This window comes from Folsomia candida, unplaced genomic scaffold (assembly GCF_002217175.1).
Source record: "Folsomia candida strain VU population unplaced genomic scaffold, ASM221717v1 Fcan01_Sc017, whole genome shotgun sequence".
Taxonomy (NCBI): domain Eukaryota; kingdom Metazoa; phylum Arthropoda; class Collembola; order Entomobryomorpha; family Isotomidae; genus Folsomia; species Folsomia candida.
In genome coordinates, this window is record NW_019091209.1 from 1,340,128 (window position 1) to 1,363,986 (window position 23,859).

Here is a 23,859-nt window from a genome sequence, read left to right on the forward strand (position 1 = left end):
ATGGGGAGATGATGGGGACATCGAACAACCGTGGGGACATTGCCCCTCTGTCCCCTCAAGCTTCAGTGGCCAATGACCAACCATACAAGTACAACTCTAGTCACGTCAGAAGATAATTTCACGATAAATAAAGCGAGATGCAAAAATACTTATTACGTCGAAATCTTGAGTCTTTTGTGCAAAAAAGTGAATGAGTTTACGTTATTTTTCAAGGTAGAGAACAAAAACTTGAAAAATTTTAAAGTAAAATCATTCACTTTTTTCAAAATTCTGCATAAGGCTCAGGAATATGTAACCCTTCTTCCCTTTTTTCTGCTGCCGTCGGTCGATCGGAGCAAGAAATGAATAAAAAAAACGATACAAATCTATACATAAAAATGTACAAGGCGTACAAAACATCTGTACAGATTTAAAATTGTTTTTTTTCGGGTAAAAAAAATTACCAGGAGCACATTATTTGTGAGAAATGAAAAATATATATATTAATTACTTGACCCTTTACGTAATTGATGTGATTTTAGAGTTAGATTTAGATTTAGAATTTTAGTTTTTCCCAGATTTCCAAAAATGTGTAGATACAGAAATATATAAATAATTTGTGTATCTAATCTTAAGAAATTAATTGATGTCTTCTTGTTAAGTATAAATATCTACAAGTCATTGTCGCCCATACAAAAAAAATACACACAAAATGATAACAATCAAAATTGATGACTGGATGAATGTGCGAAAATCTGACATGCAAATATTATGCAAATCACCCGTAGAGGTACATATATACATGTGTGTCGAATATTTGTATGTAATCTGTCACGTAAACCCGTATACTTTTTTCAAACATTTCTGTGCATATTTGGTTTTCATGCAGTTTCATAAAACAATTCTCATTTTGACCCGTATTTTTAGAACAAAAGAGAGTGAATTAGACTGTTTTTTGGCCAATCTGAAATTTTTTAATAGGTAAATTTCTTCATAAAATGTCCCATGTAAAAAAAAGTATGATGGAAAAATATACACAGATTTTTTGTTTAAATAGATATATTTCTTCACAAAATGAAAAAAAATGCACATTCTTCTTGCTATACTCCCCCATATTTTTATGATACGAGCTTATCAAAAAAAAACGTTCTACCAGGAGGAAAAAATCTGAAGTTTTTCTTTTTTATGTGTAGAAAAACATGCTTATTCTTAACAGGACTTGATAAAAAATAGAGGATGGATTTTAATTTAAAAGTGTAGCATAGCATAGCATTTTTTTAGACATGAGAAAGGCTGATAAGCACAGAAATTAGGAGAAGTGAGAGGGAGAGAATTATGAGAATCCACGTGTCGAAAATTTTTCTGTCACGCTTAGTCGTCGTTGTGATATGTAAATGTTTAAAATACTGTGTAAAAAAATAGTGGTGCAGAACTATTATTTAATCTCTGATACATTACTACCTGATAAATGGGAATTGATATACACCTTAAAAAATTAATCAATGTTAATTAATTAACGTACGTAGGACTGGATGACTTATCATCAAAATGGTTAAGATCGACACATTTTTAATGATTTCTCCGCTCTGGGAACTTATTTTAAAATTCTGAACGACAAATTTGTCCTCAGTGAGTTGATTGATGGAATGGCGTCGAGTTTTTTAAGCGAGTTTCGATGAGTTCCAATTTTTCTGAAGGTTTCTTAAACTTGAGATCTCCTCCGACAAAAAGTGGAAAAATCTGGAGTGTATATTTTCAAAAAATTGGGAATGACCTGCTCTAGAAATTAGTCGGTCAAAATTTTGAAATAAGTTCCCAGAGGGGAGAAATACTTAAAAATGTGGTGATTTTTTGATGGTGAAGGATCCAGTCCTAGGTTAAAAATCCTACTCAAATGTCATGTCATGTCGTGTATTACTTAATAAGTATGTAGTTGGTTAGTGTGTCGTGCTAGGAGTATACATACATAAATATGCATATGTATTTAGTGCAAAGTTTAGTTTAGTTTGTGGAGAAATATTTAGTGGAATTCGTGCTATTTAGTAATAAAATAACTGTAAAAGTACGGGTACAAAGAGTGTAATCCAATCCTGAAATCAAGCCATAAATTCATTACATGGTCACGTATAAAACAATGTATGTCTGAGACCAATAAAAAATTAAGAAAATCAGAATAAATATCGGATTTACTTATTGGGCTAAAGAAGTTTCTGTGAGTGTTTTATGCATATGGGTGGAGTTATGGGAGGGATTTTGGTTATTTTGGGGACCGGCCATAAATTGAAGTTGGGAGAAAATATGGCACGCCATAAATGTCATATGTATAACTCTTAAATGTACTGTAAAGCAGAAATAAAAATGGAATTTTAGGCATTTTTGGGCCAGCAATAAATTTCAATTGTAGGCAAATATGGCACGCCATAAATATCTAAATGTGTGCATACGTACGTACAATTCTTATTAAATATCTCCTGGAATCACAAAGGAATCGGCATACGAGGTATGTATTAAGGAATTTAGGGCATTTTGGACCCGCCATAAATTTAAATTGTGGGAAAATATGGCACGCCATAAATATCATACGTATGTACAACTCTTAAATCTTCTTACTGCAATCACAAAAAAGCGAAATTTTGGATTCCCCTTCTAGGAACCTACATCAAATTCGGGCAAATCGGGCATGCCTTTAAATTCCTTAAGCACATTTATGGCACCCTTTTATCCCCATAGAAATTTAAATTCTGTCCAAACATGCCATGCAAATAGGGCAGCTAGCTACCTATACCCACACATACATAAATCCCCAAAAACTTTACACATCTACACGCAATCACCCCAAAATTAAGAAAACTTTCCCCATTTCGCTACATACATACACGGGTAATATAATTCGGATTCATGAAAATTCCCGTATTTCATTCATTCCTTCCCGTATATCTGATGGTCAAGGTTAAGAGAAACCGGGCGCCTCGTGTGCATGCATATCACACAAAAAGTCTGCAGTCTGATGCGATGCTCCACTGACACGGGAGACAATGAAGGCCAAGCCAGGCCACCCGGGTAGTGTACATAGAAAGTCGGTGATTGTCGACTTTTCCCCGAATCGGGTAAAATAACTGAATCGCTTTCCCTGCTTTCTTCCCTATGCATACATACCCCAACCGACTTTCGAGCAGCCGCAGAGCACCAGAGATGCATATACACACTTTTTTTCTTCCTGGACCTTCAAATCCTACATGTATCCGATCATGGAGACAGATTTTGCTGGCTTTATTGCCCCGAAAAACAACTTAACAACAACATAACTCTCCCGATAAATACAAAATCGGTGCAAGTCTGACAAATTATTTCTTCTTTCTTTTTGTACCACGACATAATTCCGCTCAAAAACTTAAGAAAAATTACAGAGTTATTTTTGCCGCATATTTTCTCTCCGCAAAAATAAGTAACAATTTGCACAAATTACTTTTTTGCACAATATTCATTCACACGAGGCCAGTAAGAACAGCAACGACGCCTTTTCGATTCTGCTGCAGGTTCGGCAGTTTCGTAATCTTTGTAAAAAAGCGAGGAAGTCAAATATTCCGTAAAAAAATCAGTAAAATTGGAAATAAATTTCCTGAATCCGAATTAAACGCAAAAAAGTATTGATTTTACATACGTGAATAATTTATGTTTACGTAGGATCTGAATTATTTACAAGAACAAATAAATAATTAACCGATAATCTGTTATCAGTCAGTCAGTTATCGAATTTGTGTGCGAGGACAATAAAGTAGTAATTCCGTGTTATTCAGTGCAATTTGTTCACCTCTCGACTGAACAGTGTGGGGACGATGATGATGATGCGACAAATGTCAGGAGTTAGGAAATAATAATAAGGTAAGAGAGAGATATGGTCTTATCAGTCATTCACTGTATGTGATAATCTGCATGGTGGGAAAGTTAAATATACAGATATTTGTGTTTCAACTAAATTTGGGTTTCCGCATAAGAGATAAGTAGTTATCATTCAGTTAATGAGTTTCCGGAGTGTGGAAACGTTACTATTTCGTGAATCTTTGCGAGAAGTGTGACAAAGTGACACGTTTTCTGAGATAATTTTGTTCAAAATTTTGAGAATTATTCCGAAACGTGATAAGTACTTATCGTACTAAAATCGTATAAGGATCAGTTTCCTGTGTAGGAAAGCCTTATTATTTCGGGGTGACGAGGTGTCAGATTTTTTGAGACAATTTTCTATCTTCAAGTTTTGAGAATTATTAAGTTTTGATAAGTATACTTCTCTAAAATTGTATGAGGAAAAGTTTCCTGTGTATGAAAAGAGAAAATTTTCTGTCAAGTGTTAAGAATTACTTCGTAACGTGATAAGTACTTATCTAAAATCGTGCATGGATCAGTTTCTTATGTATGAAAAGAGACAATTTTCTATCAAGTTTTAAGAATTATTTCGCAGCGTGCTGATAAGTACTTATCCAAAATCGTACGGAGATCAGTTCCCTGTGTAGAAAAACATTATTTCGTGAGAATGAATCTTAGTTGGACGAATTTTTTGGCATAATTTTCTTCCAAATTTTGAAACCTACTCAAAATTTTAACTATTTTTTTCAAAATGGTGTTCATAATGGTCGACAGTGGTCCAACTAACGTCGCGCCGATTGACGACATGCTTCAAGCCGCCGCCGCGGCGAGTTCGCTGCCTCCGAGTGACTCGTCCCCGTTAAGTTGCAAGGGTGCCGTGGGGGGAGGGGGAGGGGGGAGGCGAAAACCGTTGCAAATATTGACCGGGATATTCTCCCGGAAGGGGAATAATACCCGGGAAATGCCGGATTCCTCGTCCGAAGAGCGGGACAATTTTTTCCTCCCGGACGACGGGGATGTCGACATGTGGGACTCTGGGGGCGAGATAATGGATGACGGGGGGATAATCCCGGAACCGAGGGAGGCCCTCCATTCGCCATACCATGCTCGCACGATTGATCAAGACATGCAAAACCTGCGCTTATCGAGACAAGATAATCCTTTTCTGCAGGTAAGTAGTTGTTCTGTTTTAAGGGGAAAGTTGTTTAGGAAATTTGATTTTTTTGTGGGTGTATTCACGTCAACGGTTTATCTCGTATGGTGCATAATTTAATGTTTCGGGTGGAAGTAAGTAATCACTTGGGAGAAATAAGGGGGAGATAGTGGTTTCTTGCAGGGAAATATTTTGACCTGGGAGAAATGCAAGATGGGAGAAAGTACGCCTAGTTCATACGGCGCGTGGCTAAATTGCACATGTTTCTTGCACTTTCTACCAGGTTCTTGCACCTCCCATTTCTTGCTTTGCTTGTTTTGCAGTACAAGAAATGTAGCCAAGCCTGCAAGAGACGAAACACTACTAATTTAGAAAATATAAAATTTGTGAAAATAATTTCTCCAAGTGAAAACTTGTCTTTTTTTGCGGGGTTGTTTTGAAAACAGAAATCGTATCGTTTTCACGCAAAACGTCTAGAAAAATTTCGCAAAACCTGTCCAATTATGCACAATTTCCAACATTTTCGCTAGTGTTTTTACAAGACCTTTTACATGATTTTAACAATCTTACAGGTTCTCGCGAGTCGGGAATGTCTCAACGAAAGTGATGACGGGTCAGAGTACGAGGAGAAGAACTTGATGTCCAAGGTACGTAATTCGTGTCGTAACCCAAAAATTATTTTCCCCCACACCCACCGGAATTTTGGAAATTTTCGAATAATTTGTGAATATTCCCAGAAATTTTAGAAAGTTTCCTGAAACTTTTAAAAGCCTTCTCACAAATATCCCCGAATCTAGTTCGGAAATTTCAATAGGTTTTGAAAATTGGGTCATTATTTAACCCTCTTTAGGAGAATTTAAGCTCCCACTCTCGTCCCGGCGAACCCCTCTCGCTGGAAGAGGTGCACGCCCGTCTCGTCCGGTCACCCCCGCCGGTCATGTGGACACGTGGGGGTCACAATTCAGAACCATCCTTCACCCACCTCACGACCACGACGTCGTCCTCACTCGGGGCCGACTTTGTGTTCCAGTTTCCCCCCGCGGGGGCGGAGGGGGCGGCGGAGGTTCTGGCACCACCACCGGACCAAGTCCGACACTCTCTTGTCGCAGCCAGGGCGGCGGCGGGGGGAGTGGGGGTCGCTTTTTGGGCCCATTTCGCAACAAGGAGAGCACTCTGGACATTCTCACGGCCAAGTTTAACCTCTCCCCACAACCGAGACGACGTCCCCCCAGTCTCAAGACGGGGGGTGGTCCGACTTTCATTAATCATTCACATCTGAACCACCACCACCATCATTCGGAAATGTCTTAGCTACATGTTTTTTGGGGCATGAGGCATCTCTTTCTTTTTTAAGTAGTGGAATAAGATTAAGGGGATGATTTGGTAGCGAAAGAAGTACGTTTTTAAGAAATTTTCAGCTGTGGGAATTTATTTTAAAATTCTGGACGGCAAATATGCAGAGGAGGGAGGTGCAAATTTTTTAGAAATATGCACTACAGATTTTGACACTTTTTAATATCTCAAGGTTAAGAAGCCTTCAGAAAAATTGGAACTGGTCGAAACTGGAGTAAAAAACTCGGCGGAATTTCATTAATCAACTTACTGACTAGAAATTAAGATGACTTATCACGAAAATAGTCAAAATCGCCACATTTTTAATCATTTCTCTCCTCTGGGAATTTATTTTAAAATTCTGGACGACAAATTTGTCCTCAGTGAGTTGATTGATGGAATGGCGTCGAGTTTTTTCAGCCAGTTTTAACAAGTCTAAATTTCTCTGAAGGCTCCCTAACCTTGAGATCTCCTCCGCCAAAAAGTGTCAAAATCTGGAGTGTATATTTCTAAAAAATTTATAACTTCCTCCTCTACAAATTTTTCGGTCAGAACTTTAAAATAAATTCCCAGAGCGGAGAAATTCTTAAAAATGTGTTGATTTTTTAACGATTTCGTCATCAAATCCTACCTTTCAAATTATTTATTCTTGCATTTCAAACCCTAAAAAAAAGACGACAACGCGACGACCTCATCATTGTTCAATTTTCAGCTCAGGTTGTTAAGTTAACCACAAAGAAAAAAACCTATGCAAATAACACGACGAAAAAAACAAGGGTACATTTTTAACACGATTTACAGCAAATATTTAAACTGCTTACTTCAGCAAATGCCATCCATTTCATTCCTTGGCAGAAAAAATGGCATGATGTACGCATCATGGTATTTATTTTGCTTACGGCGCATATAATATTCGTATACGAATCGTACCATCCAGCAGCAGATTACATAGAAAAGCACTTGTGTAGGTCGCAGTGGCCGCGGAAGTTGGAGGACAGAGGGACAATGTCCCCATACGGTTGTTCGATCGATTTCTAGATCATCCGCCCATCTTATCCATATAAATTCGTCCCTCCTCTATGTTAATGTCCCCAGATGAGGTTCCGCGGCCACTGATAAGTCCCCACTACGTAAGTACGGTGGATTGAATTCGAATAGGGACGAGAAGGAAAGAGCAAGGACAGCAAAACAGGATGCAAAAAACAAATCTGCTTTGAACTCCGTCCGTTCATGTGCAAAGTTAAAAAATCATGAAGGTTTCTCGATATCAGAGATGGATAGATGCACACATGTAATCAGTGGCCGCGGAAGGAAGGGTGAGGGGGCAGAGGGACAATGTCCCCACGGTTTTTCGATGTCGACATCATCTCCCCATCTTATACAAACCCGTCCCTCCCCTATCCTAGTACAATCTTAATGTCCCCACAGCTTCCGCGGCCACTGATCTTGTCACCACGACGGGGGTTTTATTATCTGGAGGCAATCTGACCTTATTTTTTCTGTCACGAACAGAAAGACAGACAGGTAGACACCTGGCCTGGTGGGGTAGGTTGAGATTTTGAGACAAAAATACCTACAAACTAATAAGGGTGAGTGGTACTCAAGAATGTTCGGAAATCTGAAATAGACGCCTCAAACTATTAATCCATTAAATGTATTTCGATTCTCACGTGCCATGCCAGAAAGATAAGGAGATACATATGTGTAAGTATGGGGAGAAAGTCGTCTCAATTTCCCCACTTTTACATACAACTTCCTGCAGTATTTCCAATTACAAAACCTGATTATTGACACATGAAATGAATCGATGAAACCAAGTCGTATTTATTATTTATCAGATACATACATAGCTCATTGTTCCGATAATTAATTAATTAATTAATTAATTTCCTTCCTGCCCTTTGCAGTGGTCGTCTCAATTAATAATAAATATAAAAAAAATCAATTGTCAAGTATTGACAAAGGTGATGGTGAAAAAATTCAATATTTCCGAAGGGAACTTATTGCCCCCCGTGCCCCCTGGACAAAAGTTAAATATGTATATAATCAAACCCTTTACTTGAATTGCACTTTATGAACTTCACTTTCATCAGTATTTCAGTCCAGGATGTAAAACAATGCATGTGTACAGAAATTAATAAAAATGTTGCATGTAAAAAAAAAACACATAAATATATATTTTAGACGTCATTATGTCATAAAATGACCCACATTTCACTAAATATTTGTCTATAGTTAAATACTAAAACATTTAGAGGGTAACTTAATAAAACAGAAATTAGTTTGTAAACTGTGAGCCAAGAAAGAAACATACCATTAAAATTATTATATAGTTTAATTCAAAGGAAGAAACGAGAATAAATAAAATCCGGTATGGATGGATGGAAAATAAATGGAGTGCAGATTTATGTATTTATGGCCTCATTTTTCGCAATTTGTCACGTCATTGTTCATAAGTTCGTTCGTCATTGGGGAGGAAAAATGGAGGAATAATATGCATCGGAGCATGCGAAACGAATATAACAATAGGGTGAAACCAGTGATTTCGCAGAAAATTAGGTGACCACACCCACAGAGTTTGACCCCTTGACCTCAAAAGTTGGTAGGATCCTCCCCCTGGGGTCAGATGTATCATGGGGCAAACGGATCTCAATTATCTCGATGCGTTCCTACAGACAGATGGACGGACAAATTCTTCGCTTAATAAAGTTTCCCCCTTAATAAATCAACCGTAAGTAACAAAAAAAGCATAACAATAGGGTGAAACACGTAATTACCCCAGAAATTAGGTGACTAAACCCCCTGACATCGAGGGGGGTGGTCAGATTGACCCCAAAAGTTGGTAAGATCCACCCCGTGGGGTCGTATGTATGATGCCATAAGCAAATCTCGATTATCTCGATCCGTTATCCTGCTGACGGACAGACAGACGGACGCAGGGACGGACAAAGTCTTTGCTAAACAGGGTTTCATTTCACGCTATAATAAAATAAAGTGGCATGCATTGTTTTATTGTTATTATTTGAAATCATATTTTTATTTTGTAGTTAAAATCACAGGATTTTTAATGACTACTACTTTCTTGAAATAGAGAGGAATGTAACACGTAGGAACTTTTTTATGGTAATGACATTATGACGTGACATTTGTTTGTCGTGGTAAAACTAGGAGCTGAGTTTAAAATAGTTTATGACTAATAAATGGCAGATCTACATTGTGAGACCGTGACCTTCCATGAGTTATTAGAGATTTGGTTAATATCATTTCAGGATTTTGTACTCTGCTTGAGATTCACGTAATTAATTGGCTTTCTCAAAATATTCCTTGCTCTTTACGGGATCCGCTTTAATGGTGGCTTTCCCCTCAGTCCAATCCATTGGGCAGACTGGAAAAGTAAGAGAAGTCAGACGGCATTCATTTATTTAGGCAAAGAGAATTTGGTTAATTAACGTAGAACTTGTCACCAAAATCGTAAAAATCGACATGTTTTTAATCATTTCTCCGCTCTGGGAATTTATTTTAAAATTCTGGACGACAAATTTGAGCAGGGAGTTGCTATTTTCTTAAAAACATACACTCCTGATTTTGCCCTTTTTTGAAGGAGATTTCAAGGTTAGGAAGCCTTCAGAAAAATTGGAATTCGTCGAAACTTGCTTAAAGAACTCGAGGCCATTCTATCAATCAAGTCACTGAGGACAAATTTGTCGTTCAGAATATTAAAATAAATTCCCAGAGCAGAGAAATGATTAAAAATGTGTGTATTTTGACGATTATGCATCGAGTCCTACGTTAAAGTAGTAAGTAATCTACCTTCTCCATGCTTTTCCACAAACTGGAAGGCTTTTAAGAGTCGGAGACATTCATCCACGGATCTAATAAATGATAAAAGTGTGGCGACAATTAAATTAGTGAAGGTCACAGACTTTAATTAACACTTGAATAAATCAGTTTGACGCATCCTACATACCTTCCAACTGGCAAGTCATTGATCGTAATTTGCCGTACGATTCCTTTGGGATCAATTATAAAAAGTCCACGAAGAGCAACACCCGCATCTTCCAGTAAGACGCCGTAGTTTCGCGAAATGTTTTTCGTAACGTCAGATAACAGCGGATATTGCAGTTTTCCAAGGCCTCCTTTCTGCACGAGTAAGTACTTATCTTATCGTACATAAATGGACGTGTTTGACCTTACTCGGTCAATTTGGTACTTAACAAACCTTCCGATCGGTATTAATCCAAGCCAAGTGTGAAAAGTGTGAGTCAATCGAAACTCCGATGACTTCAGTGTTTAACGCTTTGAATTCCGAGATTCGATCACTGAACGCAATGATTTCGGTGGGGCAGACAAAAGTACTGGAAAAATAGTTAATAGTTAGTTAAGTAAAATAGTTATCCTTAATTGCAAATTAACTCACAAATCCAACGGATAGAAGAACAAGACGAGATACTTTCCATGATAATCGTTCAACTTTAATTCTTTAAAATCTCCATTTACTACGGCAGTTCCGATAAATTGGGGGGCCGGTTTCGTCACAGCGGCGACGTAGTTAACCCCTCCTGATAAAATTTGATACATAATTGTGCAATTAAATAATAACGCGACTAATTACTTCGGTATTAAACTGTATTTATAAATTAATTACAAACCAGTGGAGAAGAACCTTTGATAACTACTTAACCGTGATCCTGCCACGGCTCCCGTTCGTGGAATGGCATTTCCTAGAGAAACAATCTACATCAGAAATTTAAAAAAAAAATAGTTAAATTAACAATGAATTAATTATTTCATCATTTTCCAAAATTTCTCAAAGAACTCACCCCTTTTCCCAGAGAGCGAAGAATATTCAACATTTTATTGTCGTAGCAAATTGGAAACCACTCAAAATTCCTTATCTTCCGGGGGTGGGGTGACTATGTTTCAAAATTGTATAAAAATAAAAATATGAAATGTACCGGAAATATTTGGAAAATTCGGAAAATTGAGTGACTTTGCTGGGAGCGGGGTGTTGAGTCGTGTGCTCTTCTCGTCTCATTCACAGCGGCTGGACACGAATCAGGATTAACATTTATTTCTTCGTCATTTTTTTGTGTTTCGTCACTTCCGGTCTGACCAAGACGACCACCACCACGACGACCACGACCAAACTGACCACGGACAACAAGACCGAGGAAAAAAGACAACATCTCTCTCTCCGTCGTTCTCGGACGGAGTGTTATCATCGAAAAATTGTTTGAAATCAATTAATTACTAAGAGAATTGATAAGATTCACTTCTTTTTTTGAATTCCAATCTCCGTACTTGCAAAATTCTCTTCCCTCGAAGCAATTATGCAGTTGACTAACGTCCTCTGCAAGAAAGTGAAATCCAAGTAAGTCTATTTTAAAGTTTGTAAGTTGCATTTATTTTTTACGGATTTTTGGTTAGATTGACATTTTGTTAATTGTACTTTTAATTAGACACGTTCTCGTCGTTTTGGAAAGTATTGTGACAAGACATAAAGTTTGCGTGAAGAGGGAACGCATCGCGGATAAGCTTGAGCAACTCCGGTGGGATCCGTACGGTAAGTTAATTAGCTAATGTGACAGTTTATTATTATGATGTTAATTATGTCGCTTTGTTTCACAGTTCGAACGGAAGTGGTTTACAAGGAGGTTAAAAAGTTGAAAGGTGTTTCATAAGGGGGTGCAAAATCAAGACATCGAATCAAGGCATCGACTAGTCGAAATTTAAAAATCTTCTTCATCTTTATTAGTGTTTCTATCCATCCCTTATCTTAATTGTTAACCCAGTTATTTCTTTCTTCCTATTTGTTAAACCCGTTCCCAAAAATATAATCTTTTGTACGTGCCATCACCACACCAATGGCACTTCCTGGACGTAAAAGCTTAATAAGTAAGTAAAATTTTTAAGAGATGATATGAACAAATTTAATTGCTTATGTAATCGCTAAAAGGGTTTGCTTCCTTCTTCTTCTTTCGTTGGTTAATTGTTTATTATTGTAAAAAAAATAGTAATGTAATCTAAGTTTGTACTTGGTTATGCTTTTTAGCAGAAGCGACACTTTGCAAAAAGTAGATTAAAGAAATTTGCATATAAACTCTTGTCGTATCCTTATTTTACTAGTTAATGCCGCCAAATCACCTTCACAACATCAACACGGGAATCTGACCGGGTCTCGGAGAGTGGTCAATGATAACGTGGTCACGTTGTATAACGCTACCCAAATGTGGAACACCATTTACCTTGGCGGAGTTCAGGCTTTACGGGATGTACAAAAAACGTGAGTATTAAAAAAACTAAAAATTTTACAATACAAAAATTACGACGTGAGTTGAAAATTTGAAAAAAAGCTGTAGAAATTTAAAAATACCAAAATTACGAATCATTGTTTTTCTGCTTATTAATCTCAGTCCAGAAAGTGACGACTCGTTTCAAACGTGCTGTGAAAAGTTGGGTGTGACCGTGGAATCAATGGTGAGTACATAAATACATACATTACATTTGCATATACATACATTTGCATATTTACATATCCTTAAATTTCCATCCATATCCTTAAATTATTCCAGAATCAACAAGTTGCCATTATGCAGGATTGCGTCAACAAATTTACTAGTCTTTCCAAACTAGACACGACTTCTGGCTTCCCAGTTTTTATTTCTTGGAGCCATCAGGCTTTTGGTAATGATAACTTGTTCCAATGTTGAAATTATGATACAACCAGCATAACGATATAAATACAAAGTACTATTATTAATTAATTATTATGTATAACTTAAGCTTAACGATACGTACATACATACAGATAAGCTAGGCAAGGTTCATACATATGTAAATACATACATACACAAATTTTGCATTAATTAATAACAAACAACCCACGTATAAAACATAACGACGAAAGGAAACTTGGTCTTCGTCTCTTCGTAAACAAAAATTGCGACAAAAATTGCGATAAAAGTATCAAGAACATTGTTTTTTATAGTATTTATTGGTGGTTAAAAACGAAGTTTGGTTGTGCTACGTCGACATACATTTTCGCCGCCGGCGTTGTCGTCGTCGTCTTCTCATCTTATCTTATCGTGCTATATATATATTTGTTAACTTTGACCTGAAAGTGCGGTAGTTAAGTAATAAATAGTTGTGGCAAGAAATAATCATCTAATCCCTGCTGGACTGGATTGGATTTGGATTGATCTTCCCATCTGGTGCAGTGTCATAAGAACTTTTTTTCGAGATCTGGTGGTTGGTGAACTATACTTACTTACAATTGCTTACTTACTTACTTGGCAGAGATGAACTTGAAGTTGTACCGTGATCCGTTATATATTTGGCTTTGGCTCGTCGGCTGAAAAAGTTTTACAAGTTATTTTTACCTGCAATACACAACAATGATTTAATTGACTTGAGAAAATCACGGTGTGTGTGGTGTGGTGCGGTGTGACCAGACGAGACGACGGAGACAGAAGGATCGTATATACTCGTAAATCTGCCAGATATAAGAATGCTTATCAAGTGAGGTCGATTAATTTGAAGTTATCCAGCTTAACGTCGTCGTCGTCATAATTTACTGTGAGGAAAAGTGTGTCGGCGTGACGAGACGACGGAGAGAGGATCGTATACTCACTAATCTGCCCGTTACGAAGGCTTATCAAGTTAATTTGAAGTTATCAACTCCGCGTCATAATTTTCTGTTACGATAAATCTGCCCATTACACGCGAAGAGGACGATACGAATGCTTATCAAGTCAGGTCCGTGGGTACAATAGAAGTCATCTCCTCCGCGTCGTCGTTATCTTGTAGTCGTCGCTATCCTTTCCTGTGACGTCGTCTAAATGGATAAGTACGTATTGTCCCATCATCATCATCATTGTCGTGATGGACTGCACATTATTTCTCGACCACGGAGAACAACTAACATCCAGCAGCACGGAACAATTAAGAATCTCAACTGGTATACAATCGTCGTCGTCGTGCTATTGTTCCTCCTCAATTTTCTCCACACCTCGTTCGGGAACAAGTACTCCCATCCCCAGTACAAGAACAATTCAATATCCGCCCCCTCCTTCTTCTCGTCTCCCCGAAATGCTGACTTATCCACCTCCACCTCCTCCAACCTTATCCTCCGCCCCAAACTCACCTCCAAAGAAGACTTGACTATCGGCTACCTCACCGCGATCAAAGGGTCCGTCCCCCACCGTCAAGGAATCACCATCTCCGGCGCCATCCTCCTCGCCATTGAGAAAATCAACAACCAAACGAACCTCCTCCCCGATGTGAATCTCGTCCTAAAATACGGCGACACGGAAGGCGACCCCTTAAAAGGCACCAAAATCCTCACCGACATGCTCTGCGAAGACGTCGCTGCCTTTTTCGGACCGGAAATCGCCTGCAACGTGGAAGCCACCGTGGCCGCCGCATGGAACCGAACCATGATCTCGTACCGTTGTCCAGACGGGACGGTCTCGGACAAAAGTAAATTTCCCACCTTCGCCCGAACCGAAGCCCCGGACACGCAAATAGTCAAATCTGTCCTGTCCGTGCTCTATAACTATCACTGGAACAGGTTCAGCATCATTGTGGAAACGCAGTCCACGCAGTACAACACGGTGGCCAAATCGCTCGAGAACTTTGCCGAGAGTAACGGCTACGTCGTCACGAATGTGACCCACATCACGGACGGGGCTCCGAAATGGTACGAGATCATTACGGGGACAATGAATAAGACGAGGATCTACGTGTTCATCGGGCAGGATAAGAACCTTATCGAGATGATGGGAACCATGCAGTCCTTACAGTTATTCCAGAATGGGGAGTATTTAGTCATTTTTGTCGAAATGATGACGTACCAGCGGCGCGAGGCGCTCAATTACCTGTGGCGTCACCAGGATATCATCAACCACCGCATCGAGGACTGCACCATTGCGCCGAATTATGAAGAAAACGTGGCGAAATCACTCCTCGTTGTCGCCCCGAGTCCGCCAGATCACACCTACAGCGCATTTTCCGATCTCGTCAACGCCTACGGGAAACGACCCCCGTTCAATTTTAGAGACTTGATCGGGTTCAAGAAGCAGGTTTCTGTATACGCGGCGAATCTGTACGATTCCGTCATCCTTTTCGCGAAGGCGCTGCACTCGCTAAAGTTAGAGCGCCCCGAGGAAAGTATCCAAGTCTTGGCGCGCGATGGGCTCGCGATATTTCAACACATCATCAAAATGAAGGAATACGAGAGCATTACCGGCGCAAAAATCTCGCTGGATGAGAACGGCGACTCGGAAGGAAACTACACCCTGATCGCCTTTAAACCCAATAGTTTCACCAGAATTATGAATCTGAACCATTCCTTTTCCTGTAAACATTATATGATCCCGGTGGGAAATTTTCATCCCCGCGCGCCCTCCGAGAACTTAACCTTTCCCCGGATGCGGCTCTTCTCTGGGATGCAGATTGATTGGGTGAACGGGAAAAAGCCGTCGGACGAGCCGCGCTGTGGGTTCTCGGGGGAACGCTGCCTCGGTCCGGGGAGGGGGTATCGGTCGATAATCATGGTCTCCGTGTTTGGCCTTATCCTCTTCATCGTGCTCTGCGTCGCGGCGAGTTTGTACCGGAAGTGGAAGATAGAACAAGAAATTGAAGGCTTACTTTGGAAGATTGACGAGTCCGAGTTACAAATGCAGCAACCGTTCGGGGACAATAGCCAGTCGAGGATAAGTCTCGTGTCGGTGGGGTCGTTGGGGCAGATGTATTGCACAACGGCGCACTACAAGGGCGCCCTGGTGCGCGTGAAGGAACTAAAATTGGTGAAAAAGTACGCCATTTCGCGACAAACGATGAAAGAAATGCGCTACATGAGGGAACGGTGTCACACGAATATTAACTCGTTTCATGGCGCTGTCATTCAACCGATGAGGATCTCGCTTATCTTTGACTACTGTGGGAAAGGGTCGTTATCTGATGTGGTGGAGAATGAGGATATCAAGTTGGACTCGACCTTTATCGCGTCCCTGATACATGACTTGGTTAAAGGGATGATTTACCTGCACGATTCGGACCTCGGGGTCCACGGGAATTTGAAGTCGTCCAACTGCGTCATCACGTCACGCTGGGTCCTTCAACTTACCGACTTTGGTCTTTCCGAGTTGCGTCTCGCATCCATCTCGGTGGACCCGGTCGTGTCACACTCCTACTTTCAAAGCCTCCTCTGGACCGCGCCCGAACTGCTGAGGGAAGGTTATCACACAGCAAAAGGGACCCAGGCTGGCGACGTTTATGCCTTTGGCATCATTCTGTACGAGATTTATGGGCGGAAGGGCCCCTACGGAATGTGTGAGTATGACCCAAAGGAAATTGTGGATAATGTCCGAAGAAATTTGGGGTGTGTCCCGTTTCGCCCGGATATCGAATTTTTGGATGAGTGTTCTACCCTATGTCCGGATTATGTTATCTCCGTCATGCGCGACAGTTGGGACGAGGTGGTCGAAAACAGGCCGACTTTTAGGACAATAAGGGAAAAACTGAAGCCGTTGAAGGAGGGGATGGCGCCCAACATAATGGATCACATGATTTCCATGATGGAGAAATATACGAACAATTTGGAAGGCCTGGTTTCCGAGAGGACGAGTTTGCTCTTTCAGGAGAAGAAGAAGACGGAGGATTTGCTGCATAGAATGTTGCCGCCGCCCGTGGCGTTGAAGTTGACGGGGGGTTGTGGCATCGAGCCGGAGTCGTTTGATTCTGTGACGATTTATTTCTCGGATATTGTGGGATTCACGGCGATGTCGGCGGAGAGCACGCCGTTGCAAGTGGTGAATTTTTTGAATGACTTGTACACCCTGTTTGACTCGATTATTACGGGGTATGATGTCTACAAGGTGGAGACGATTGGAGATGCGTATATGGTAAGGAAGAGGGAATTATGTTTGGGGTTTTTGGAATTGGGCGTACTCACGTGTTTCGGATGGGAATGATAAGGTTTGAGAAATGATAAAGGGAAATTTGAGAGGAAAGATCGTATGTTTTTTAGTCAAGAGTTTTTATGAGATTTTCTAAATTTTCTAAATTTGGTAGGAAGTCTAGTTAATTTACAAGTAAAGAGAATTTTTATTTTTTCAGTAAGAAGTTTTTTAGAAAATGTTATAAATTTTAACAAAATTTTACAACAAGTTTAGTTAATTTGAAAGCCATGCGAATTTGTACTTTTTCAGTAAATGTTATAAATTCGCAAAATTTGGCAATAAGTTCAGTTAATTTGAAACACTGCGAATTTGTACTTTTTCAGTAAAAAATTAGCCGAAGTTGTTATAAATTTAGTAAAATTTGACACTTAATTTGCAAACCATGCGAATTTACCCTTTTTCAGTACAGAGTTTACCCGAGTTCTTGTAAAATTTGGCAATAAGTCCAGTTAATTTGCAAACATTGTCGTGAGTGCGCCCAATAATATTTACAATCACACTTATAAATTGTGTCACTAATAAACCCTTCTCTTTAACCCGTCCCCAGGTCGTGTCCGGTCTCCCCCTCCGGAACGGGATCCGTCACGCTGGTGAAATATCCTCCATGGCGCTCGACCTCCTCACGGCCATCCACACCTACCGCATCGCCCACCGACCCAATGAAACGTTAAAGCTCCGCATCGGCATTCACACCGGTCCCGTCTGCGCAGGCGTCGTGGGACTCACCATGCCACGCTATTGTCTCTTCGGCGACACGGTCAACACCGCCTCGCGCATGGAGAGCAACGGAGAACCCTTAAAAATCCATATTTCCGAAGAGTGCAAAGTCGTCCTGGACAAGTTGGGCGGCTACATAATCAAAGAACGAGGCACCGTCTACCTCAAAGGAAAAGGGGACGTTCGCACCTGGTGGTTGATCGCCGCCTGTGACGGCGCCGTCTCCCCGAGACGGAACGAAAACAATGATCTGCGCCCCCTCTTCTCCAGGCCGCGCGCCGGGTTAGGAAATTTCAACGACCAGTCCAGCTTCCGGCGGAGATGCAGCCCGAAACTGACCGACTCTGGGAATCTCTCGAGACACGGGTCCTTCTGCGGTGGGGGGTGTGGTCCCCCCGGTGCGAATAATAGTAGTAGCACTCACCTCGGTCAACAGCAAGCTCACCGGGGGAGCTCGAACTACATCCGCCGCCCCAGCTTCGACCCCGCTCTGTTAACCCTCTCACTCCGAAATTCTCAACTGAATCGAAACAGTCAATCCAATCTCAACTCACATTTGGAATCGTCCCACAAGGCGAGTCCGATCGACACGCCGTCCCGCACCCGGAAACTGCTTGACCTTAACAAACCCGGGCAACAGGACTGTTCCGTCATCACGATAGAACCGCCAAGTGACCACTCCAGCATGCTGGGACATAGTGGGACCCCCTCCCCGGTGAAAAGTACGGTGGGACCGGTGCCTCTCCCCATCCCGGCAAGTGTGACGCAACAAGCGTCCTCCACCAGTACGCAGAGCCTCCCGCAATCCCCCTCGTGTCCGAGCAATCTCTGGCTGAAGAATAAAAAGTTCGTGATACCTCCCCGACAGAAACTTGTCCAGCAGGTTTCGGTCCGTGAGTCGAGATCGTTGGATGTCCTCGTCGCCCGGGATAATCATCTCCCTCCGCCAAACTCTATTTCTAAATTGAGAAGAATGTCAAGATCTGTGGATGCGGATGATGTTCTTAATGACGACGCCGTAAATCCTAATAACCCTTCCAGTGATCCTAACTCGCCTAACCTGCTCCCACCCAATACCCCCACCGCCAATACGAACACCTCCTCCTCCAACATTTTTACTGGTGGGGGTGGTGGTAATAATGCCCTCCGTTTCTACGACCATCACCACACGCCTCCTCCCCTCTGCAAACGACCAACGTACAACAAGCAGTACCGCCATTTCAGAAAACCTAACCATATGGATTTGGACACCCTCAGTTACACGTCGGACGACCGGAACGAGTCTATCTATCTGCTCGATCATGCTGAAGGCTTGCCCGGCCCGGAGAGACGATACTCTTCCAACTTTTGTGAAACTTGTGACGAGTCGGAGGAACATGACGATGAACAAGAACACCATCATGACGACGAACAATTAGGCGATGACGCCACAGAACCACCAAATATGACACCGGATGAAGCTTCAAAACCGTTACGGAAACGTAAATCTGTGTCATCCACGACATCCTCGTCTCGAAACCGTAGGAAAGAGCCGAACGGGGGGGAGAAAGAGAAGAAAAAGAGTAACAATCTGAAAAAATGGTTTCACACGATTATCAACGGATCATCACAGAGTGGGGCAGGAGGAGGGCCCAAAATGGGGGCATCGTCAGCACCGTCGTCGTCATCTTATAACTCGTCAAATACAAATGTGCCCGATCCTGCAAACTTGTACCTGCTGACGAAAGATGGTGGTGAAAGTACGACGAGTAGTGGTGGTGAGGGTGGCAATCACTCTGCAGAATATCCCCCCGACAGGGAAAGTGTTTTGTGAACGTGTACATATAAAAAATATAGCCCAGTGAGTGATCTTAAGCTTAAAGTCTCATTTCCTTCAGAGGTCAGCGCCGTCAACCGTCGCGCGTCGCCGCAGATAAATCAGATTTCCTATTCCTATTGCCGCGCCGCCGAAAAATCATCAACAATTTGACGCCGCGGCGTTGACCCTCTGCTTTTAGTTTTACCTAATCTCCCCCAAACATATTTTTGTCACAATTGTTTACCAATTTTCAACCTTCTTTTTTTGTCGGTGTTTTACTGCATGTCGGTTTTAAATCATGTATTATACAGAGTTTTTAACAAGTGAGTCTACTTGTCTGGTCAGTCAGTCAGTGGTTATCGTGGAACGCAAAGCTTCGTCGTTTCGTTGTCTCTTCAAAAAGATTGTTGTTTTTTAATATATAAATTTATCTTCAGTTCACTTTTTACTGGTAAAAATCTCATTCTATTTACGTACATAGGTTTGTTTACTTTGTTTAATTATTTTCAAAAAAAATAATTTTTCCCCTAAAATTTTTATCCCTTTTTTGAGGAAACCAAAATATGTATCGAACAATGGAGGCGCAAACCATGTTCAGCCCAGATAATTTATTGACCTTATTAGTTTGAAAGAGCAAGTCTTTACAAACAACATTTGGTTCGGCACTTGGGCAGATGCGCAAATTTCAGCACGTTATGGGCGCCGCAAGTTCGCAAAAACGCACGATTTTTCGGGTAATGCCCAGCGCGAGCTCAATTTCGTGCGTTTTTGCGAACTTACGGCGCCCATAACGTGCTGAAATTTGCGCATCTGCCCAAGTGCCGAACCAAATGTTGTTTGTAAAGACTTGCTCTTTCAAACTAATAAGGTCAATAAATTATCTGGGCTGAACATGGTTTGCGCCTCCATTGTAAGTCATTCCAAAAAGTGTGGAAAACCTGGAAAAAAATCATACAAAATATTTAGATCGAAATATTTAGTACATTGTCATAATTTTGGTACTACACTGTAAAGTAAGGTAATCTTATAAAGGTACAATTTCCTCATGTAATTCGTAAAAAATATACGTGGGTGTTTTATTATTGATTTTCAAAAGGTATGTTCCGCACTGTTTCTGACCAAAATTTTGATGAAATAACAAACTTCAAAAACATTTTGGAAGTCGTGATTTTTTTCAGCTCAATCGGTTAAAAGAAACACCCGCAACAAATCATCGAAATTTACCTCGAAAATATGCAAAAATTTACGACTTGATTCCATTATCATCCTAAAATCGTTTCCCCCTGATGTTTTTCTTCAGCGTTTGAAACGGATAATAATCACTAAGGGTCCTGTCTGGACTGCACGGGGGGGTGGTCTGTGCAGGTAAAGCGATTTTCGTCTGCATCAGCTCTCTAAAACAGTGAGGTATTTGGTGGCGCGTTGTCGTCTAAAAAAAGGCCAACTCTTTATTTTGACCCCGCGTTTCTTTTCAACCGCAGAACGCAGCTCTTTTTGGGTTCCTGCATACACGGCCCCATTTATCGTAGTATTTCTAGCAATAAATTTTATAAGGAGGAGACCTTTGGTATCCTTCCAACTGATCATCATCAATTTTTTGGCAGATTTTTGCACTTTTCCTTTTATGTGTGGTGGAAATCCCCCGTGCTTCCAATGCATGAATTATTGTGTGGTCGTCGGGTCATAATAGTAAACCCAAGTATCTTATTCAACTACTAAAATATGATACAGGTTCCAGTATTCATTTAAAAGCTCAAAATTTGCATTGCAAAAGCAACTCGATCTTGTTTTTGAGATGCCAAAAGCAATTTTGATACCCAACAGAAGGAATCCATTTTCATACCTAAGTCTTCAGTTAACATGGAACAAATTATTGGTTTTGGAACACCCATCTCATCTGCTAAATAGGACAGTTTCAATCGTGGATCTCTAATAATTGGGTCTTTAAGTTTCTGGAGGTTTTCTGCGGTGGAAACCGATTTTGGGTATCCTGGCGACTTTTTTGTCTGGGACATCTTTTCGCCTTTATTTGAACTTATCGACCCAATTGTATTTGTGCTTTGTGTTGAGCAGTTTCCATCGTAAACTTTAAGCATTCAATCATAAATCTGCGACACATATTGCCCCTCCAGCAATAAAATTTAAATCACACTACGATGTTTAATGTGACATTTTTTCCGTCGAGGTAAAGTTTGCTGATTTATTGCTAGTGTTAATGTTAACCTAAAGGGCTGAAAAAAATCACAGCATCCTAGATGTATCTAAAGTTTGTTATTTCATCAAAATTTTGGTCAGAAACAGTGCGGAACATACCTTTTGAAAATCAATAATAAAACACCTACGTACGCACACGCTGAAAAACTGCATTGCTGACAGTGAAAGTACTTAAAGAAGGAGACGATTAGATAATTTCAAATTTTGAAAATTGTGCGATAAGTTTAATCAATTAATTCGATAATTTTCCAACTTTAATCGTAAATCCTTGAAAAATAGATATGTTCCTGTCTGAGTGTTGGTCACGTTTTTCGCGATGAATTCTGCTACAATTGGTAACAATGAACTGTAATTCGCACAACTGGCAAAAATTATGCAAAATTATTATATTTACTTACATATATACGGCCAGCAGCAACGTTAAGTAAATACGTAAAAATATTGTGATAGATTTTTTCCTTACTAAAAGAACAGGAAATTAAAATTTTGAAATTAAATCGTTCCCCTCGAACGAATCTTCTAATGATGGTCAGTTTTTTCTAGAAATATGAAAACTATTGAATTCAAATTTCTGAACGTAATTTCATTTCTGTATTAAAACGTTACCTAAATAGTTTAAAAACTCGAGACATTCTCCTTTACACATGAATAATTAATTGTTGAGATTTCAGATTTTTACACTACTTTTTTAGTCAAAGTTTCTAAAATTCAAGTTTACACTGGTCTAAATCGTTGTCGGAAAACAATCCATAGTCAATTTTCCAATGTTAATTAAAAAAACTAATAAGATTTAGATATCAAAGACATTATTTACAACGATTATAATAATGATTATTTGATGACGACGGCCATATGTTTCCTCCACAATTTATGATACGACGATTAGTTCAAATTTATGAGAATAGTAAAGCAACAACAACGACAAACCCGTCACTATTTTAGCTTATCGACACGATTATCTATCGCGTGTAAATACATAATTTATCGTTATATTTGTATTTATTCGGTGACTTGAAAAAGAAGACATGTAAACAAAATCAACGATAATTAATTATATCATCATCAATCAATCAAAGTTCCGAAGGTGTACCAAAAATTAAATTAAGCTATATTTTATTTTAACCTAATAATTTATACATATAAATTATATGATATAATTATCTAATATATACCTAATTTTAATCTCATTATTGATGTGATGAACTATTGTAAACAAAAAATCACACAAAAAAGATTAAAATTAAAAACGTGATGATATTCTTAAAATAATTAACGCCTCTCTCACTTTTTTGTATCTTTCTTGATTATTTTTTTCACAATTTTATGTTTAATTTATAAATCACCTTGTTCCTTCTCGTACAGCTGAATCTTCTGCCAGGATAACGACTGCTTATCTAGCCGAGAGCAAAAGAAGGGAGAAAATGGTCAAGATTTTGAAGAACTTTCCACCAAGTACGAAACAGTTCGAGGCGCTTTACATTGCTTGGATTCATCGAGTCGACATCACGCCGGAAGACGACGCCCAGATGCAAGCCATGCTTTATGAGGCGGAAATACGACCCCCGCCGGTATAAAGAGGGGGAGATAATGTTCCCCTGGGTAGTTTGTGACATGATTCAGGTGGTACTCGTCGTCTAAATTGTTTGGGAACGTTTATAAGATATGGAGGCAACTTGCGCCACATGTTAAGAAGAAAATGGTCAATTTTGTGTCACATATTTTATAAACGTTCCCTTAGAAGGTGCAGAAAAATAATTAGAAGCCGGGTTTACAATTCACTTTAGTGTTCTTGATTTAATCAACATACAAATAAAATAGTTTCAGACATTTTGAATAGAAAACAT

General features: G+C 40.0%; 4 protein-coding genes across 13 annotated transcripts; 3 read left to right on the forward strand and 1 right to left on the reverse strand.

The window, feature by feature from the left end:
* Positions 1–3,188: 3,188 nt before the first annotated feature.
* LOC110857029 lies at positions 3,189–8,718 on the forward strand. Of its 2 annotated transcripts, XM_035857466.1 has the most exons (4): positions 3,189–3,861; positions 4,615–5,011; positions 5,566–5,640; positions 5,844–8,718. In XM_035857466.1, the coding sequence occupies exons 2-4, from the start codon at positions 4,646–4,648 to the stop codon at positions 6,270–6,272; spliced, it is 870 nt and encodes a 289-aa protein (XP_035713359.1). In that variant the 5' UTR covers positions 3,189–3,861; positions 4,615–4,645; the 3' UTR covers positions 6,273–8,718. The 2 variants fall into 2 exon arrangements, with proteins under 2 accessions (XP_035713359.1, XP_021961332.2); XM_022105640.2 differs by lacking the exon at positions 3,189–3,861 and having other exon boundaries at positions 3,937–5,011.
* Positions 8,719–9,333: 615 nt separating this feature from the next.
* Positions 9,334–11,354, reverse strand: LOC110857002 (peroxiredoxin-2). The gene is made up of 7 exons (XM_022105595.2): positions 11,146–11,354; positions 10,975–11,059; positions 10,743–10,884; positions 10,545–10,680; positions 10,293–10,465; positions 10,136–10,197; positions 9,334–9,710 (listed from the first exon to the last, which is right to left on the reverse strand). The coding sequence occupies exons 1-7, from the start codon at positions 11,176–11,178 to the stop codon at positions 9,625–9,627; spliced, it is 717 nt and encodes a 238-aa protein (XP_021961287.1). The 5' UTR covers positions 11,179–11,354; the 3' UTR covers positions 9,334–9,624.
* Positions 11,355–12,006: 652 nt separating this feature from the next.
* On the forward strand, positions 12,007–23,842 carry LOC110857003. Its single transcript, XM_022105596.2, has 5 exons — positions 12,007–12,220; positions 12,452–12,608; positions 12,739–12,802; positions 12,898–13,009; positions 23,378–23,842. Exons 1-5 carry the CDS (start codon positions 12,190–12,192, stop codon positions 23,587–23,589), a joined length of 576 nt encoding a protein of 191 aa, XP_021961288.1. The 5' UTR covers positions 12,007–12,189; the 3' UTR covers positions 23,590–23,842.
* On the forward strand, positions 13,017–23,284 carry LOC110857000 (receptor-type guanylate cyclase Gyc76C). Of its 9 annotated transcripts, XM_035857377.1 has the most exons (5): positions 13,017–17,229; positions 17,834–20,252; positions 20,354–20,393; positions 20,717–20,868; positions 22,178–23,284. In XM_035857377.1, exons 1-2 carry the CDS (start codon positions 14,164–14,166, stop codon positions 19,814–19,816), a joined length of 5,049 nt encoding a protein of 1,682 aa, XP_035713270.1. In that variant the 5' UTR covers positions 13,017–14,163; the 3' UTR covers positions 19,817–20,252; positions 20,354–20,393; positions 20,717–20,868; positions 22,178–23,284. The 9 variants fall into 9 exon arrangements, with proteins under 9 accessions (XP_035713270.1, XP_035713265.1, XP_035713266.1 ...); XM_035857372.1 differs by having other exon boundaries at positions 17,834–20,393; XM_035857373.1 differs by having other exon boundaries at positions 17,834–20,393; positions 20,717–20,833.
* Positions 23,843–23,859: the final 17 nt, after the last annotated feature.